This window comes from Lissotriton vulgaris, chromosome 9 (assembly GCF_964263255.1).
Source record: "Lissotriton vulgaris chromosome 9, aLisVul1.2, whole genome shotgun sequence".
NCBI classification, from domain to species: Eukaryota; Metazoa; Chordata; class Amphibia; order Caudata; family Salamandridae; genus Lissotriton; species Lissotriton vulgaris.
Genome location: NC_141697.1, coordinates 1060561517 through 1060580966, shown reverse-complemented (window position 1 = coordinate 1060580966; position 19450 = coordinate 1060561517). Strand labels below are relative to the sequence as shown.

Genomic DNA, 19450 nt, shown 5'->3' with positions numbered 1-19450 from the left:
ATGCAACTTAGAAAAATGCATTTAAATGCATTTTTCTAAGTTTTCGCTATTTACCACGAGGTTTGACTTTGTGGTAAATAGCGGTCCTAAATTGCGAATTCACAATTTTTAAATGTTTCATGAATAGCATTTAAGGAATCTCTAATAGAGATTCCTTAACAGCTAATCCTCGCAAATTTGCGAATTATTTATTAGTGATTTTTGCATTTGGGATGATGAATCCCAAATGCAAAAATTGCACTCGCAAAGGGCCAGATTCTCAGAATCTGGCCTTTTTGCGAGCGCATTTCGCTTGATGAATCTAGCTGATAGTGAGTTGCTTCAGACCCAAGGCCACTTGAATTCAGAGACTTTAAAGATGTCCTCATCCTCTCAAGAGGGCATCCATCAGAAAATCTGGAAGACCAAAATCCTGTCCCCTCAAAAGATTATTGTACAGCATCCACCAAGTGAGATCCCTTAAATATTCTGCCTCACCACCAGGAGACAGAACATTTGCTGTAGATGCTGCAACCACTGACACCTCAGAAGTGGCTCTAACTACCATCTTTGAAGTCTTTTCCGAGGTACTGACAAGATTCATAAAGCGAGAAGGAAACTGCGCAGAAATTAGAATCATGTTTCTCATCACCTGGACCCTAAATATTGTCAGAAGCTCCTTCTTCAGAGTAGTCACTTTTCAATTACTAGAATCTTCGTGATTGTCATATCCTATAAATTGGGGATTTTTAGGTAGAAGAACATAACATGCAACAGAACCACTACTTTTTGGACAAACAAGAAAATGCTTATTTTTAGAAATATCCTTTAGGGACATGTGATGTGCCACCCCAATGGGCAACATCATCGTGAACATCCAAAGTGCTGATATGAATCCAAAAATAGAAAAGCTGGGCTAAAAATGCTAATCATCCACCATGAAACATAGACATTTCTTCTGCTATGGAACAACTGGAATATGGAAAAACACGCCTCACATAGCCGAAGACACCATCAACTTTCTGTTGCTCAATGCAGACATCATTTGGGGAAAATACTTAAACCTAAACCTATATTTACTTTCAATACAGCAAAAAATCCATCACAAAAGTCAAGTTCATGTGGTGTAACAGGCGCAAGCTGTGGTTCATGTCTGTTGAAGCATAACGGCCTCATGTAACAGCACATGATGAGATAGGGGTATACACTCAGGATAACACATAAGATATTTACAAGTTCTAAGATGTTGGCATGGAGGTTATTTCTTATACCCCCTCTAACTCTATACAAGACTCACCCTCTGCTGTTGAGCCTTCTGAATTGTTGCGATCTGCTGGGCTACCACTGAAAGTACTTCAACATCGATCCGGTTAAACTCATCAAAGCAGGCCCATGCCCCAGAGCTAAAAGAAAAAATTGGGATGACTCCTTTAGAAAAAGGCATTTAAGATCGAGAGCGCAAATACAGGAATGTTGGTGAGAGTAATTTAATATTATGAAATATTTTCTTACATCTGTTAAAGGTTCTAGGAAGCAGATCAGGCTACCTTTGAGGGGCAGTGATTTGTAGACAGTATAGCACAGTGTTTGTTAGGTAATAAAAGTTGCCGTTATTGCTGAATTTGATCCCTGCAACTCAGATTAGGCAATTTAGGCAAAGGTCTATCACTCCTTCTGTTCACAGCCAGAAGCAAGGGTGATGGCAAACAGACTCTTAGTTTACATGAGCATCCACTAGAAGATCCAGCTCTTCTTTTTTCCCCTGGATTTCCACAGCTTCAAGGTTTATACAGCCTTCCAGGCACACTAGAACGTTAACAGCAGGTCCCACTGGTGTTTTTTGCAACTTGGCTTCTACAACCCTGGAAAGCAACCTCAGTCCCATCAGAACTCTAGTGTAAATGAGTACTCATATTAATGTCTTGCCCCAGGAATCAGAAAATCATTCTGCATTCAGAAATGCTACATAGTTAGTGATGTTTGTTACTGCCAGTGTATTTTTTAAATGTAATGCATCCCTATCTTCCGATCTTAAAGGTTTACTAAATGTAATTTACGGTCTTACTACAAAAATGACCTCACCAAGCTCAGAGAGTAACTTCAGCCAACCAAAACTACACTAGCAACTACCTCTGAATATCAACATACAGAAAAATTTGCCTGGTAACAATATCACTATTGGTCTTTGTCCCCTTAAGACTTCAGAGGAGATCCCTCTTACGAGGTAGAGGATGAAAAGGCCCCCATGTGCATTCCTTCAAACTAGCAGCCTTCTGTACCTGCATTGAGATCAACAAGTGAGCATTCAGTTAACAATGTCATGCTGATGGTTTTACAGGGCTGGACTAAGGAGTGAAACTCTGGGCTGTGCTATCCAATATAGATTCATGGCACATATATTCTTGTTGAAACCAGTCCCAGACATGCCATGTTGTAATGAGCTGGAGTTGACTGGATTAAAGCCACACTTTATAATCTACTTATGCAGTCTCCCTAAATAAATTCAAGGTTTTATAACTACCCCTAAAATTGCCTACACATTTAAATTTTTATGCAAACAGATGCAACTAGTAGACACGTGAAGTTATACTTTAATCAAATCAAAAGAAGTAATGACACAGTCAGGCTGTGCTGGTCAATCAACTAATGTTAAGGAGGGCACTAATTGACAACAAAGGCCTGCCTTCGACAACTCTGAAGTGTATAATATGATAATGCTCCGCTCAGAATGTGACTTTCATAGCTTTTCTGTTGCTACTTCTTAGTTCTTTTCAAGTAGTCAATTAAGATTTCATAACACAAATTCACTAAGACACAAACGGTGAAGGGAGGATGCTTGCAATAAGTATAACCACTGGCAATTCCTTTAAGTAGCATTCTAACCCACTGTTCTTTTGCCCACCATGCCACCTCAGAATAGACTCTCATGCAAATCAGTCTTGACCCTGCTCCATAAGGAAAAGTCCAGCCCGACAACCAAGCCAGGTCTTCTCTGAACCAAAACAGAAATTCTGTCAAACTGACATTTTTCGTAGCAAATGCATTAGACAAACATGTTTATGTTAGGTTCTGTTCTGTCTTAAACAAAAGCCCCAGAAGGGATATTCTCACTGCTGGAGCACCCAATACCCATGCTTGAAGAGCATTAATGGATGTTCTAGAGCAGGGGTGTCCAACCAGTAGCTCGTGAGCTACTGTAGCTCTTGAGCTAACTCTGAGTAGCTCACCTGTGTGCAGCCCAGCTTATTAAATTAGAAAGATTTTGCTTGGTTGAATTGATATACATATAAAGAAATTGAAATTATACTGCACTAATAATATTAGTAGCTTTTAATGTGTTTTATTGAACATAAGTAGCTCTCAATACAGAAAAGGTTGGCGGCCCCTGTTCTAGAGGGAATTAATACTAAGATGACTGCACTTCCCCTTTTATACATGCCCTGGTACTTTTCTCAGTATTATTTTTTTTTTTTTATTAAAGACCTTTATTGATAGCATAGCCGTTCGTCAACATAGACAGATCTTACAGTACCACATTCTATTGGTGAACATTACTTAAGGACCAGATGGTCTATACACAGGAAACTCAATACACAGCCAAAATGCCGGCATCCCGGAGGCCCGGCGGCGAGATGTAGTGGAATCCGGTCAGCATCTACTAGGCGTATCGCCCACTGTAAGCCTTAAATAGCACAATATCACAGTCGGCTGTCTCAATCGCAAAAATAACATGGCGGTCTTAAACCAATTTAACGTGAAAGGAACTACCCCTAAAACCCCCCCCCCCCCAACTTCCCCCCCGTTTGCTCTCGAGTGTAAACGTGGAATCCTAACCAATCCCCCTGTGCTAACAATTCTGCGTGCGCCCCCCGTGTGTGTCGAACCATCCCTCCGCCCGTGCCGCCCCACTCCCCACGTCCCTCCCTGTCCGCCTTCCCTGAGATGCATGCATCCGTCCCGCTTTGCCCATTCTCACATTCCAAACATCACTCCTCCCCTCGGGGTGGGGCTCCCGGACCCAAACCACAGTCCACCCCCTCATCCTGAAGTTCACCGTTCTCAGAGGTGTCAGAGCAGCCTTCCTCCCCTTTGCTCAGGTGTTCTTTATAAAGGTCCCAGAAGTTTTTCGGCCTGCTTCTGGGCGGCAGTAAGTCACTGTACAATTCTGTTTGGGTGCAGCAGTACTGTAAGTCCCTAAGCCATCTCGCTTTGGTAGGGAGTGGCCCGCGCATCCAGCAGGCAGCGATCACTCTCCTGGCCAGCAGCAACGCCATGTCCACAAGCCTGCGCAGCGAGGGGGCCAGCGGTTTGGAGAAACCAAGGAGTGCAAGTGCCGGAGATCTCTGCAGCGGCTCCCCCAGAATCTGGTCTAGCTCCGCAAATACTTCCTCCCAGAAGGACCTCACCCCAGGACAGAGCCAAGCCAAATGAAAGAAATCTGCGACCTGAACGCGGCAGCGTTCACACTCCGCGGAGGCGCGAAGACCGTAGCGGTGTAACCGCTCGGGGGTGTAATACACCCGTTGTAAGTACTTAAAGTGCACCAGCCGGTGCCTGCCATTTAGAGAAATCCTTCGAGTGCTGGTGCAGCAGTATCGCCACATGGCGTCATCCACAGGGGCTTGGAGATCCTCTTCCCACGCCGCCCTAGCTTTAGAAGATGGCAGCGTCTGATGCGACACCCCCAACCTGTTAACTCGCGAGACCAGTTTAGCAGGCGCTTTATTCTTAATAATACACGTCAGTTCAGGGATTTCCTCAGGCTCCTCCAGAGTAGGCCCCAGTATCTCCCGGAAAGCAGAGCGGAGCCTGTGGAACTGGAATCTGTGCAACAAGGAGGGGCCCGTTGTAGTGGGGGGGAGTTGTTCCCAGGTTTTTAGGGTGCCTTCCAAGAACAGGTCCTCCATTTTTACTATGCCTAGGGCTCGCAGGGCTTCTATCACGCCTTTCTCATTGAGCGGGTCTAGCCAGAGGGCCCAGGCCACAGGCATCAGTGGAGAATACAGCAGTTCACAGCCACGTGCTCTTGCCAGAGCGCGCCAGGCGTGGTTGGTCGCCTTGAGTGAGTCCATCCGCCCGACGGACCGGTCCGTAGGAAGGCAGATCGTCGCAGGCAGGGGGAGCGGATCGGCAAACAGCCTCTCTAGTATGAGGTGTGGCGTGCGTGCGTCACCGTGGATCCAGGAGTGCAGGTGTGTCGCCTGCGCCACCCGATAGTAGCGTTCCAGATCCGGGGCCCCCAATCCCCCCATCTCACACGGGAGAGTCAGGGTCGCCCAGTTGACTCGGGGTTGCTTTCCTCCCCAGGCCAGCCTAATCAAGACCTGCGTGAGTCGCCTGAAGAACCCCCTCGACAGGACCACCGGGATGTTAATGAAGAGGAAGAGGAACCGGGGGAGCACTATCATCTTCATGATGGCGATCCTGCCGAGTAACGAAAGTGGGAGCCTGATCCAGGCCTCCACGTCGTCGGACAGTTTGGTAAATGCGATTCCGTAGTTGTCCCGGATCAGGATCTCCGGGTCAGTGTGCAGGCGGATGCCTAAGTATCTGACCGAATCGTCTGTCCACTGTAGAGGGTACTCCATGTCGAAGGGCCGTGTCACAGGTGTCAGGGGGAAGGCTATAGACTTGTCCCAATTCACTTGGAGTCCAGAAAGTGACCCGAAGCGGACTACTTCCCTGAGAATCGGTGTTAGATTGGTCTCTGGATCTCGGACGTAAAGCAACGTGTCGTCTGCGTACGTTGAGATACCAATTTTATAAGTGGGGAAGCTGATACCTTCCAGACTGTGGTACTCTCGGATGGCACAGGCCAGGGGCTCCGCCACCATCGCATAGAGCAGAGGCGACAGGGGGCATCCCTGTCGAGTCCCTCTGCTGATGTGTATCGGCTCTGAGACCCTATCTCCCAGCCGCAGTCGGGCCGAGGGGCGATGGTACAGTGCTCCTATCCTCTGCATGAACGGTTCTCCCAGGCCCAGTTTTCGTAGTACTCTAATCATGAACGGCCATTCGACAGAGTCGAACGCCTTTTCCATGTCCAGGAAAATCGCCAGCGCGCGGTTTTCCTGTTTAACATGTTGTATCGTGCCCAGCACCGTACGGATGTTATAGGTTAAATTCCTGCTAGGGACAAATCCAGATTGCTCCGGCGCTACCAGTTCAGGGACTAGTAAGGCCAGTCTGTTGGCCAGTACTTTGGCATATAATTTTGCATCTACGTTTAGTAAGCTGAGCGGCCTGTACGAGCCACAGCGATCTGGGGGTTTCCCCGGCTTGGGGATCGTAATCAGCAGGGCTTCCCGCATGGAGAGGGGCATTTCACCATTCTCACAAACAGTGTCAAAGAGAGTGACCAACTGCGGGAGCAGAAGATCTCCGAATGCTTTGTAAAAGCCCACTGTAAGACCGTCGGAGCCCGGAGCACTGCCCGACCTCATGCTCCCCAGGGCCTCTAAAATTTCGTCTTCGTGGAATGGGGCCATCAGAAATTCCCTATCCGAATTTTTGAGGAAAGACATGGAGATGTGGTCTAGGTAGTCGTCTATTTCGGCTTCCGCACCCCCTGCCTTGGAACGATAGAGTTCCGCATAGTAGCGTCTAAAGGTCTCCAGTATTTGTTCTTCCTCCGTGACTCTATCCCCCTCCGGAGTCTGCAGTTCGTCTATCACCAAGGGTCTCCGGGAGCCCTTGACCATACGAGCCAATAACGCCTCTGGTCTCTCCCCCTCACCATATGCCCGAGCCGTGGCGTACTTGCCCATGAAGAGAACTTCTCTGTCCGCCAGCGCGTTATATTCCAACAGCAGTTGCGACAGCGCCGGACCATCATCGCCACTGGGAGCCGCCAGCCCGCGGTTCTCTAAGTCCGCCAAGTTCATTTCTAAATTGGAAAGGTCTCGCCTAATGGTGCGTAGCACGCTGGAGTGTTTGGACATGGCCATTCCTCTGATATACACTTTAAAGGCCTCCCAGACCGTAAAGAAATCGTCAACCGATTTGAGATTGGTAGCGAAGTAGAGTACAATATCCTCCGCCAATTCCCCTCGGAAGGCGTCGTCCAGTAGCGCGAAGGGGGGGAACCGCCAGGTATAGGGCGGAATCCCCTTCCTGGCAGTGGAAAGGGAGAGCAGCACAGGGGAATGGTCAGAGAGGGTGCGCGGAAGAACCTCACATGAGCTAATTGCACTTAGGACCGGAGGGGAGGCGAGCCAGTAGTCTATCCTCGTGTGTATGTTGTGGTAGGCTGAGTAGTGTGTGAATCCTCCCTGCATGGGGTGTTTATCCCTCCAGACGTCTATTAGGTTCAATTTGGTCATCTCCGCTTTCATATAGACAGCAGATGCGACCGGCCTCCGGGTCGGGCCCGTGGAGCGGTCCCTGGCGGGGTCAAACACGAAGTTAAAGTCCCCTCCCCACAACATTTGCGGCTGAGCGTGTGGCCTGCATGCGGCAGACAGGGTCGTGTAAAACTCCGGGCTATCATAATTGGGGCCATAGACATTCACCAACAACAGATCCAGTCCTCTTCCCACACACCTAGCAAGGGCATACCTACCCTCCAAATCTACATGCACCGGCGTCAACTTCAATCTCGAGGAGGGATTGGCCCAAATAAGCACCCCACGGGCGTGGGTAGTGAAACCCGCTGCCACGATGTTGCCCACCAACCCCCTGGTTTGCAACATTTTACTGTTAGTAGGCAAGTGGGTCTCCTGCAATAGGGCTACGTCTACGTGATGTCTGTGGAGATAGCTAAGGACTTTTCGCAGCTTACGATAGTTATTCAATCCCCGCACATTCCAGGTCAGGAGCTTTAGTGTGTTGTGGGCTTGTGTGTGAGCAGACATTACAGCAGTAGACATTGCATCATGTTACAGACCTTTGTGAAATCAGGGGTAGGGAGAGCACAGCAATGCATTGGGTCGTCACCATACGCGGCTAGCCAGCCGCTCCGTACATTGAAATTTCCACAGTTCCAAACACTCGTAGCAAACTTCGGGCACTTCAACAGTTCAACATGAAAAAATACAACAAACCTAGCGTTTGTTCCTACCCCTAGTACCCACTCCCACCCACAGCTGACCACCCCCAACCCGGCCAGACAGGTCCCCACAACATTCCCCATCAACCAAAAAAGAAGAAAGAACCAGAGTCAATTAGACAGTTCGAAACCCAACTCCCTAGGGAGAGTCTCAGCCAAAAGCACTGGGGCAAAGCGTGCCGGAACTGTACAAAACCACCAACGGTCACAAAATATACCCTCAGTCCGGTGCCTCAGTCCAGCCCCAAGATCAGTTCAGTGCCCAAAACGATTTGCATTCCTCAATTAACAAGCGGGGGGGTGGATCCCCTGCCCCCCCATCCCCAGCGCCTCCCAATCCCGACCTTCAGTGTAAGTTCCATTTCACCGCAGCACCCCGCGTCGTTGTCCCCAGATTCCCTGTAAGTAGGACGCCCTCCAGCGCTATCGCTACCTCCCCCCCACAACGCACAATCCCCCACTTTACCGAACTTACTGCCCCCACCGGGGGAGGTGTATCACAGTTTCGGTGGGGAGTCAAGTCCAGGCCTCCAGGAGGAGGGCAACCCCTTCCAGCGAAGTCTCCTCAGTCCTGCTCATCCATGTGCGAAGCCGAGCCCGCCTCCTCACTCTGGTGCTGTCTTTGCTCCTTGCGCTCCCGGGCCCACACCTTCAGTGACTTTTGTAGTTCTTTGGGATCTGTAAAGAAGTACGATTTCCCACCCGTATTAATTCTTAGTTTAGCAGGGTAAAGCATCGCGTAATCGAGCCCCAGCTCGCGTAGCTGCTTTTTGTGCGGAGCGAACTGCCGGCGTTCCTCTTGTACCTTGGCAGTGAAGTCCGGGTATAAGGAAATGTCCATGCCCTCCATCTGAAGTTTACCCTTCTCCCTAGCTAAGCGCAAAGCAATGTCTCTGTCCCTGTAATTCAGGAGCTTCGCAATGATGGGACGGGGAGGCGCGCCAGGCTGTGGCTGGGGTCCCAGCGTGCGATGTGCACGCTCCACAATGAACATCGGGGAGAAGGCTTCCTCTCCAAGCAGTACCTTCAGCAAGTTTTCTACATAGAGCTCCATCTTGCCAGTCCGAGTTGATTCTGCCACCCCCGTTATACGAATGTTCGATCTGCGGGAGCGCGCTTCCAAGTCCTCAGTTTTGTCACGGATTACCTGCAGCAGCCTGCCAAATTGCTTCCTGTCCTTATCCCATTCGGACTGCGCTTCCTCGGTCTCCGTGAGGCGGCGTTCCGCCATGTCCAGGCGTTCTGCATGCTTGTCTACCCGCTCCGCCATTCGGTCCATGCGGTATGACAAAGCGTCAATCTTGGAGCCCACTGCCTCAATGCTGTTTTGGATGCCCTTCTCCATAGAAGCCAACAGTTCTCTAAGCTCTGAGGGAGCCGGGGTCACCGTCGCTGGTCCTTTAGGGGAGGTCTCCGGGGCTAGCACCTCGGAACCCTTTGGCCTGCGGCGGTCAAAGGAGAGCTTCGCCTGGGTACTATCGTTTTTCCCCATGTTTCCTCCTTAGCGCTGTGGGGCGCGCTTCCGAAGGTGTACCCCTCGTCTCAGGATAGACGGGGACGCAGAAGTGTGTCGCCTGCCGTACACTGCCACCAGTGGCCCTGCGTGGGCAGGAGGAGCAGTCCTGCCAAGATGGCGTCTCCAGGGGAAATGTCGCCGCTATTAATGGTGCTGGTCAAACCCTCTCACTTCGCTGAGCAGTCGTAGCCCCCCGTCCAGCTGCCGCCTGTGCCTGCTGTCTCCTGCGCCGGCGCTCTGTAGGTCCTGAGCGCTATGGGGTCCGTCCCTGCCCTTGGCCGCCTCAAAGTTTCTGCGCACCGCGCCGGTTGCCGATGTACTCACGGTGCCCTCTGCCACGGGTCTCCTGAGTGGGGGCGCTGTGGGGGCGTCGATTTGGCCGCTGCGGGGCTTCAGGGGAGAGTAGTGGGTCGTCCCGGTGGCAAAGTGTCCTCTCGAGCGTTCACGCGCTGAGCCCCCGACTCCTCTAACGTTCTGGGGCCGCACGTCAGGTGACGTCGCCCGGATCGCACCACAGGGCAGACCGCGGCTTCAGGCCTGGTCCGCCAGCTCTCCGCGTCGCGGACCTCCGCCACAATATCTCAGAGTGGAGCGCCCGCTCAAGTCCGCCAGGCTTCGTGGACAGGGTCGGTGGCACCGGGGGGGTGGAGGGGCCTCGCACACTGCAAATCGGGCACTATTCAGGATACTTTAGCTGGATATTTCGGGGCTTTGGTGAGGAGCCGAAAGCTCACGCGTCCGACATCGACGCTGGCTAGCTCCGCCCCCCTTTTCTCAGTATTATTATTAATTTGGGTGACATGCATTTATTTCACAATAACGCCTCTAGAACACTCCCTAATTATGTGCTATAGGATATCAGCTACACACAAGAATTAGGTATCTATAATCCCCCTACTATAGCCAAGAACTTGGAGAAAGATCTCTGATCAGATTCTAGGCTGGATGGTGGGATTTAAACTAGAAGAAACCATTACTCACTGTGAAGCCAAGAAATGGCCTGTTGTGTCCAAAAGTCATGCGGAAATGTGTGTCCTGTGGATCTGTGGGTTACACTTCGTTTGGTAAAGTGTTAGCATCATAAAATTTATCACTCAATTGACTGCTGCAGTTTGGTTCAAAACCCACCTATATTCTGTCTTCAGGCCCTTCTTCTGAACTAGAAAGTACCTTGAACAGACTTCTTTGCTCCTGGCAGTTTTCCCCAGACCAGACTGTCTCTCCTACACTCAAATAACCGCTGTGTCTTCATGCTCCTGGGTAGTGAAGTGTGTTACAAATTCCATGAAGATGATTTCTCGATAAGGTCCCTGCTTGCTTACACATGTCTGTTCACTTCTCATAGTGCTACTGGCAAGATTCCTAATGTCCAAAAATACTTCTGATGAATTCTCATATTCAGAGCATCTTCATTGTACCATGGTCAAGAAGCAGAACGTGACCCATTCAGCACCGCATAGTCGTATACTTTATAGTAGTTTTCATTTGGCTGAACTATGGCACATTCATATCCCTCCTCATAGTAATATCCCTATAGAGTTGTGTCGATATGAAAGGCGAAGTTAGCTTTGGAAATGTGGTCATCTACTTCCTAGATATTTAGGTCACTGGTAGCAGCAGTGTCTCAAGGCACATTCAGTTGATTTACAGTAGTACCATGTGTGGTTCTTAATTACACTACTGATAGGTTTCACATAGAACAACACATTGCTTTTATAAGCGGACATACCTGGCGAGTCCTTTAAAGAACTTTCCCATTGCCATGAAGTCAAGCTGGTCAGAGCAGTTAAATACAACAGTTTGTATGGCAAGAGCTTTGCCAAGATCTTTGGTAGTTTCAGTTTTCCCAGTCCCGGCAGGGCCAGCTGGGGCTCCCCCAAACTTGAGATGCAGGGCTCCAGTCAGTGTCAGATAACACCTAATCACAATAGAGGAAACAACAGGTCACAAACACAAACACTTTTCAAGATAAGAGTACTTAAGAGCCCCAAGCATACATCTTCCTCGGGCACAGGAAATGACCCTCCCTCTCCTATTGGGACTATATCCTATATTACTGACTGAACATATCCACGATACATGAAAAATACATTCTCCAAAGCATAGTATGATTGATGTCCAGATGCTTTTTCTTTAAGGTTTTGGAGTGCTTCTATAAGCAGTGGTGTCTAAGCACTACCTATCTATGAAACTGTGTAGTTATTTCCTTTCTTGCTGTTTGTGGCAACAGGAATCCAGTTACTTACGTTTTCCTCCACTAAATCGTAGCCCGGACAGAGCTTTAGCTATATAATACCATTAGAGTTTGAAAATAAATAAATGTGGGTTAGATAAGAATTATAAATGATTTATCTCAGGTTCGTCCTCCCCATAGTATATAAATAATATGCAATTTAATCTGCAATGCCTTAACCAATATATTAAGTAACATAAGCATTTGTACATAACTATTTTAAGGAAGCAAAAGTAAGAACTATTCCCCTTTCAACCTGTGTGATCTCAGAAAAACAAAAGCTGTACACAACAGAGGCATCAGATTGCTTTAGATTATGGTGGCCACTTACCGTGGTGTATAGATAGCTCTGACACAATTTGAACCTAGTTCTGGGCATATTGGTGAACCACCATACATCTAGTCATTTGACTTACACAATATCCACTGACCAATTTTTTTTTTTACAACAAAGGAGAAGGACCTCTTAGGGTATGGGTCTTGCTAAATCCTAAACAATGTAACTCAAACCAAAAAGTAATAGAAAGGTAACAGAAAATAGTTTACCTTTGGTCTGGTAAAAATATGCTCAAGTTGGAAAAGTAAACCCCTGTCATGGGTTAAAAGGCCAACAGTTGGAGAAGTGAATAAGAACGTCAACGCTCTAATGATGATTACTATCTTCTCCCACTGTTGATTGATATTTTACTTTAGTCATTTGTTGAAAGATTCTAAATCTAAGATTTTATTTGGTGAGAGAAGTTATCAAAAAGGTACACTAAAGATAACGGATGTAGACATTGGTTAATTCAGAGACCCAACTAGCTTAATCTGCTGCTGATAGATATCTGCATAGAATACCACTTTATTCTAAAATTGGCACCTATTAATATTTACGTGAGTTTATGCTAATCCCATGTGTCTCAAACACCATACTGATAACATCTGTATGCCATGAAACTACAGACTTACAAACCTGTCAGTCAGAGGAGTAATCACAAGACGTCCTGTGTTCCCAAGATATTCATAGCCATAAATGAATTCTGCATTCACCGCTCGGATGTAGAGATCGTCCCTTGTCCAGTAGTATCTAACAATAAAATATAATTTCAGGACATATAAATGGCAATATAATAAAACCAGTTATGAAAGTAATGGATCATTTTTGTAAGATTCGAGAAGGTTCCCTATTTCGGGTGTCATACAACAAGAAGCAGAATATTATGGGCATTGAAGACAGGGACGAAAGTGCTTTATATGAGAATTTACAATGCAGTCAACATAACAAAGAGTGGCATGAAGCCAGTAGACCGGGTTCATCGGGGTACCAAGAAGGAGCAACAAAGAGCAAGTTAACCTTCAGACTTCATTGAACATCACATGTCTGTGGATAGTTCCAAACTTCAGATAGCAGATGAGCAAGTTACTTACCGTCAGTAAAGCACTTTTTGGTGAATACTCTATCTAACTGCGGATTCCTCGCAGAGTGAATATCTCTGGCCAGATCCGGAAAATCAAAATCAGTGCTTATGCACGCTGATAGTTGGTGCCATGGGACTCTGCGCCGACCTCGTTCCACTCTAGAAGTGACGAGCAGAGCCACACATAAGCTCCACCCATGCACCACCATTTACTAGGTGAGCCTATATCTTCAACGGCAGAGCTAGTCAGCAAATTGGAAGGACCAATGTGCAAATTCGCAAATTGGGGCATATTTAAATGGAAAAGTAAACTATTCCACAGAACACGGAGTAAGGCGGGCTGGGAGGAACCTGTGGTTACATAGAGTATCCATCAGAAAACTGCAACAGCAACCTGGATACCCTCGCGAGTGCCAAGCAGTACTCTACAAATCCACATTACATTACAGAAGGAAAGCAACTTGTTCTTCTGATGGATACTTCTAACTGCAGATTCCTCCCTTGTGAATAGATAGCAAAGCAGTACCACACAAGGTGGTAGGGTTATGGATGGGCTCTTCTCAAAATGTTCTGCCGGGCCCCAAGGGTAAAATACCCATCCTAATGGACCTAACTCTCAAAGTAAGAGTGCTTCGTGAATGTGTTCACTGGTGCCAACGTTGCAGCCTGACAAATATCCAGAACAGGCATTCCCACATGCCAATGCAGTGGTAGCAGCCTTGGCTCTTGTGGTATGATCCCTAAAACCTCACAGAGGCATCTTCTTGGCCAATGCTTTGCAGATCTTAACAGAAAGAGGACTATCCATTGTGAGATGGTCTGCTTCTACATTGCTTTCCCTTCTTTGCCAGAGACAAAACATCACGAAGAGCTGATTGTCACTCAAATGCTCCTTAGTTCGATCGATGTAAATGCTCAGTTCTCTCTTGGGGTCCAAGCAATGGAGTCCTTCAACGAATGAGGTGGAGCAAAGGTGAGAAGAGTGATGAGTTGTCCAACGTGAAATGGCATAAATAACATCGGCATGAATGCAACTCATGTTCTTAATACCAGTTTGTCTGGTAAAAAAGTTGCATAAGGCTTCTGGACGGAGAGGGACTGAAGTTCATTCACAGGCCATGTTGATGTTATTGCAATCATAAAAAACGTTTTCAAGGCTAGGAGGTGCAATGGACAACTATGCATCAGCTCATAAGGGGTAAATATGAAGAAAGTGAGAACTACATTTAAGCCCCACTGTGGCACCACAAAGGGCTTTGGCAGAAACACATGTTGATAACCTCTAAGAAAATTTATCACAAAAAGTTATTTTAACAACGATGGATGTCCGGCAAATATATAAAGAATTATGGGGCGGACAAGTTACCTTTAACAGTGTCCACTGCAACACCTTGCTGAGCCAAACACGAAATAAGACATCTAACACTATGACCTGGAAAAGGGTCAGTCTGATGGGTGCCAAACCAAGCAACAAACTTATCTCAAAGCTGGCATGCTCGGATTTCATGGAAATGCACCCGGCTGTCAGAATGATGTAATTGATTTGAGAAGGAAGATCAAAGGAGATCAACTGCCACTGCTGAATCTCCACGCGTGGCGCTGTAGGTTACAGAGGTCTGGCTGCAAGGCTCTTCACTGCTACTGTGACAGAAGATCATCGCAAAGCGGCAGCTTAGTTGGAGGACCGATACTCAGACCCAGAAGTAGTAGAGACTATATTCTCCTGGACCAATCTTGAGCCATAAAGATGACTTGTGCCGGCCGTTCCTGGTCTTTTTTAGAACTCAGGGCAAGCGAGATACTGGCAGGAAGGCAGACAGGAGCCCTGCCCTCCAGTCTATCTGGAATGTGTCTCCAAGAGATAGCCTTCTTGGGAACTCCAGCGTGCAAAATCGTTGAAACTGCATGTTCTTGGAAGTAGCACAGAGATTTAACCAGGGTTATAACCCATTGTTGGAAGATGCCCTGCAGCACCCCCAGGTTTAACTGCCATTGATGATCCGTTAGGTATCATTGCATGAGTTTGTTGGCCCTGGCATCTAAAGATCCTACAAGTGGTGTATAATCAGGGATGTCCTGATGATGCAGCCAGTTCCAGAGACACAGAATCTCCTTGCATAGGACCCAGGACCACACCATGCCCTGTTTGTTGCAATACCATATGGTGGAGGTGTTTTTATTGAGAACTTGCTACAGCCTCTCTTTGATGGCTAGCAAGAAGGCCTGCAGCGCCAAGCGAATCGGCCACAATGCCATCAAGTTGATGTGGAGGCAAGTCTCCACTGGAAAGTAGAATCCTCTGGTCTCCATCTCTCCCAGATGACCTCCCCAACTCAGAATTGATGCACCAATCACCACCTTCAGCTCTGGGCAAGGTAGGTAAAGAGGTCTGCCTCTGGTTCAGTTGCAGTCGAGCAGCAACCACTGCAGATCTTTCGCAGCCTCCTCTGAAATCTCGATGAAATCTGAAAAGTTCTCTAGGTGCTGGGCCTACTGAGATTTATGATCCAACTGCAGGGCTTGCATGTGTCACCTGCGATGGTTGGCGAGCAGGATCAGGAGGCCAGTAGGCCACTAAGCCACAGAGCCATGCTAAGAGACCCAAAACAGAGGCTGCTTGATTGACAACTCCAATACTGTCACAAGGTTTGCAGACGCCGAGGTAGGGAAAGACTCAGACTCCAATATCTGAACATGGATATTGACAACCAACATCACTCTGGTGAACACCCAAGGGGCACAGGTGAGGTTGAAAGGAGCACTGCAAATTGAAAGTGCCTGTGGCCCACCTTGAACCGCAGGTGAAACTAGTGGGTCTGCAAGACTGCAATGTTAATTTTGGCATCCTCAGGTCCCATGCCACCATCCAGTTTCCAGGATCCAGGGTAAATAGAGCCTGGACCAGCATTAGCAACTTGAATTTACCCTTTCGGAGAAAGGCTTTGAGGAGGCTAAAGATCCAAAATAGGATGAAGGCCTCTGTCCTTCTTCGGCACAAGTAAGTAGCAGGAATAACAGCCAGTTCCCACATCTGAGGCTTGTAAATGTCTATGTCTCCTTTGGCCAAAAGAACTAACACCTCCTGGCGTAAAAAGGGCACATGGTCCCTGAAGGTTGCTCTGATGTATGCAGCAGCTGTGGTGGGTCAAAAAGGACAGGCAAGGTGTAGCCCAGTTGCCACCCCTGAAGGAAGTGGCTATCCACCCTCCTACAGGATGGCTTTATGCCACCACAGGTGCACTAAAGAGGTTTTGAAACTGGAAGGGCAGGGGATTGAGACATGCACTGACCTCGACGGCCTGGCCTTTGTCTGTTGGGTCCACAGGCCAACCTGGAAAGAACTGGGAAGCCTGCAGTGTGACCAGCGGGGGTTGACACTGTTGGTATGCCAAGTTCCTGGCATATTCCTGATTGGAGAGACTGCTGAACTGGTGTCAAAAAACCCAAAGCAGGTTCCGAGATGCAGCTGTCTTTCTCCGAATAAATGGGAAACACCATAGGGCATGTCCATTAAGTAGTGGCGGCTCCTCCGATATAGCGGTGGAGAGTTGCCCCACTGCTTACAAGCAGTGCGAGAAGAGGAAACGTAAAATTACAATAACTTTCAGTTATTATCATTTTATGTTTCCTGTCTCTTTGACGGTAGGCGGGTGGGCGTGGCTGCTCTGCTCTTGGAGCAGGGCAGGGGAGGAGCGGTTTGCCCTCTCCGGCCGCCCAAACCATTCATGCGCGCTTTCCCCATTCTCCATGCAGGCTGCATGGGGAACAAGCCCAGGCTCCCGTTCCCTGGTTGGGCGTCCAACCAGGACACTCAACACCAATCACAGCACTGCATTGCAGTGTTGTGATTGGTATGGGGAGCCTGGATGCCTACCAATCACAATGCTGCATAGCAGTGTTGTGATTGGTCAGTGGAGCCGAGCTTTGTTTCTGTCGGAAAAGAGCAGGAGCGGGGACGCGGCACCCAGCGCAACAGTATGTTTATTTATTTTTTGTTTTTAATGTTTTTTTTAAATGTGCGAGACCCCCACACTCTTTGCACGACCCCCCCTCCCACCGCCACCTCCGAGCCATGCCGGCTGCCACTGCCATTAGGGATGCCTGGATACCCAAGGAGGATCTCATCCATGCATGGCCTTGGACCACCACTCTTGTCTAAAAAGCCTTCCTTGGACAAACAGTGGTGTCTAGGTTCGATTGGAAGACAAACTTCTACAGGGCTGACTCTGGTTTGAGTCCAAAAGGTTGGTGCAGCATTTGTGTGAGACTGCACGGTAATGGTATTGTCAGAGGAACTGAGTGTTGGTTGTGCCACATCAGGAACTGGGTGCTATATCAGTCAGGGTGAATTAGGCTTAGAGTCGGATACCCCAATAAGTTGTGGATCCTCCTCTGGTACCGGCATTGATGCTCACAAGATGAATATTTTGGTACTGGACCAGAAGTTGGCACTCACGCCAGTGTAGAACCTGAAGCAAGTTCTAAGGGCACACACAGGATCAGTGGCAAACTAATTTGAGGCCCCTGGGTATCCCTGGGGCCTGATGGCACACGAGAGAGAGAGAGACGGAAGCTTGCTGAAGATATGCAGTATGTGCTCTCTAAAGGTCGCAACCTGCTACGAGGTCACCTATGAGATCAAGGATAGAATCAGCATCTTGCTGTAAATGGAGCGAGACCTGGAGGCACAGTGACACTCTCATGCCTTCTCTGGAGAATGAGAATGGCGTTAAGAGTCAGAGTCCCACTAGGACTTTTTGTGCTTCTTTTCGGATTTACCAGAGCACTTTGATTGTGAAAAAGATCTGCTGAGGGAACGGCTTTATGAGCAGAAACAGGGCCGCACTCTTTCCTTCGACCAGGAGCAGGACATGCATTGAAACTCACAGTGTTTTGCCACAAAGAGCTTTGCTTGATGTTCTTGAGTGGCTTTCAGATTCATCTGGGCATAGTAGTTGCAGACCTTGGGATCATGTACCATTCCCAAACACCAGAGGCACACCTGTTGAGGATCTGTCACAGATATATGTTTGTGACTGTGCCTACAAGTTTTAAACCCTGAAGTCTTAGCAGATGACATATTCCCTTGCACACCGGAAGAATTTAAGTAAGAAAATCAGACAGAAACATTTACTTCAAAGAATGAGAAAAAAGGAGTGGAGCTCTGGATACACGTCTGAAGGTAGAGAAAGAAAGGAACTGATGTCAGCGCACTTGACGCTTATATGCAGCTCAGCAAATCACTTCTGGAGTAGAACAAAGTTAGTGCTGAGTCCCACAGCACTACCTAACGACACACAGGACCAGTGTTTTTTGAGTTTCAGGATTCAGTCTGGTGCCTGGGGATATTCACAAAGTGAAAAATATGGGGTTAGAAGTTTCCATCACAAAACGTAGCTTCCATAGACTATGGAAACGAGACACAGAGCCAGGTGAAGTCTGATCTCAATAAGTGTGGGACAAAGAAGAATAAAAAATAACAATATGCTGTAAAACCTTAAAATTCTAAAAAGGAGAAAAGAAGTCCGGAGCCATTCGTGAGACTGAAAGAACACCTGCTTGAAGGGCATGAAACTCTGAACTAGGCAACAGGTAGAAGTGAACCAGGCAACAAGGCTTGCATGTGATAGCAACATTTGTATCTATCTGAGGTAGGTATGAACATTGAAGTACTTAAAGTAGGGTTTGTTTTGATGTTGTTAGTAGATTTTAGACAAAATTCTGTATCTAAGTGAAGCTTATTAGAGTAGATATAGGTTTGTATTTTTATTTGTATGTAAACAAGCCTTTTAACACCTTAGCTGCGGCGCAATTCCCTCCCCAGTGCTGCGCTGTCCATTCGAACTAGTGCTGAATGAACGTCCAATGGACGTGCGCAGCACTGGGGAGGTAGTGCTGCCGTCGGCCAACGCACCGACGCAGCACTTAAGGGGTTAAAGGAATAATGGACCATTGGCACTTAACACAGTAGTTCCACAACACATCATCAAGCAAAATATCCTTACCAAATTTGAGAAAAAACACAGGAGTTGTAATTTGTGACTCATAGTTAATAGGTTATTCTATACCTGAGCTGAGAGATCCACTCAAAATCATTTACACTGGTCACTTTTTCTTCAACAAGTTTAGCAGCAACATCCTTGGCATGGACTTCAATTACGATCAGAGCAGAGAGAACAGTTCTCTGCATTCTAGACAATTTACCACGCACCAGGGCCACCAGGTCACTCAACTGCAAAAACAAGAAGAAAATTCAGAGATCCAGTCAATCAAAT

At 47.7% G+C, this 19450-nt stretch overlaps 1 protein-coding gene across 1 annotated transcript in view; it reads right to left on the bottom strand.

Moving 5' to 3' along the window:
* The window catches only part of DNAH1 (dynein axonemal heavy chain 1), an 822394-nt gene that overhangs the window by 231319 nt on the left and 571625 nt on the right, over positions 1 to 19450 (bottom strand). The window contains exons 27-30 of the mRNA XM_086939555.1: positions 19244 to 19407; positions 12731 to 12844; positions 11272 to 11460; positions 1277 to 1382 (exon numbers count right to left, since the gene is read on the bottom strand). Coding sequence (XP_086795681.1) covers positions 1277 to 1382; positions 11272 to 11460; positions 12731 to 12844; positions 19244 to 19407 — 573 coding nt within the window. The remainder of the gene's footprint in view (positions 1 to 1276; positions 1383 to 11271; positions 11461 to 12730; positions 12845 to 19243; positions 19408 to 19450) is intronic.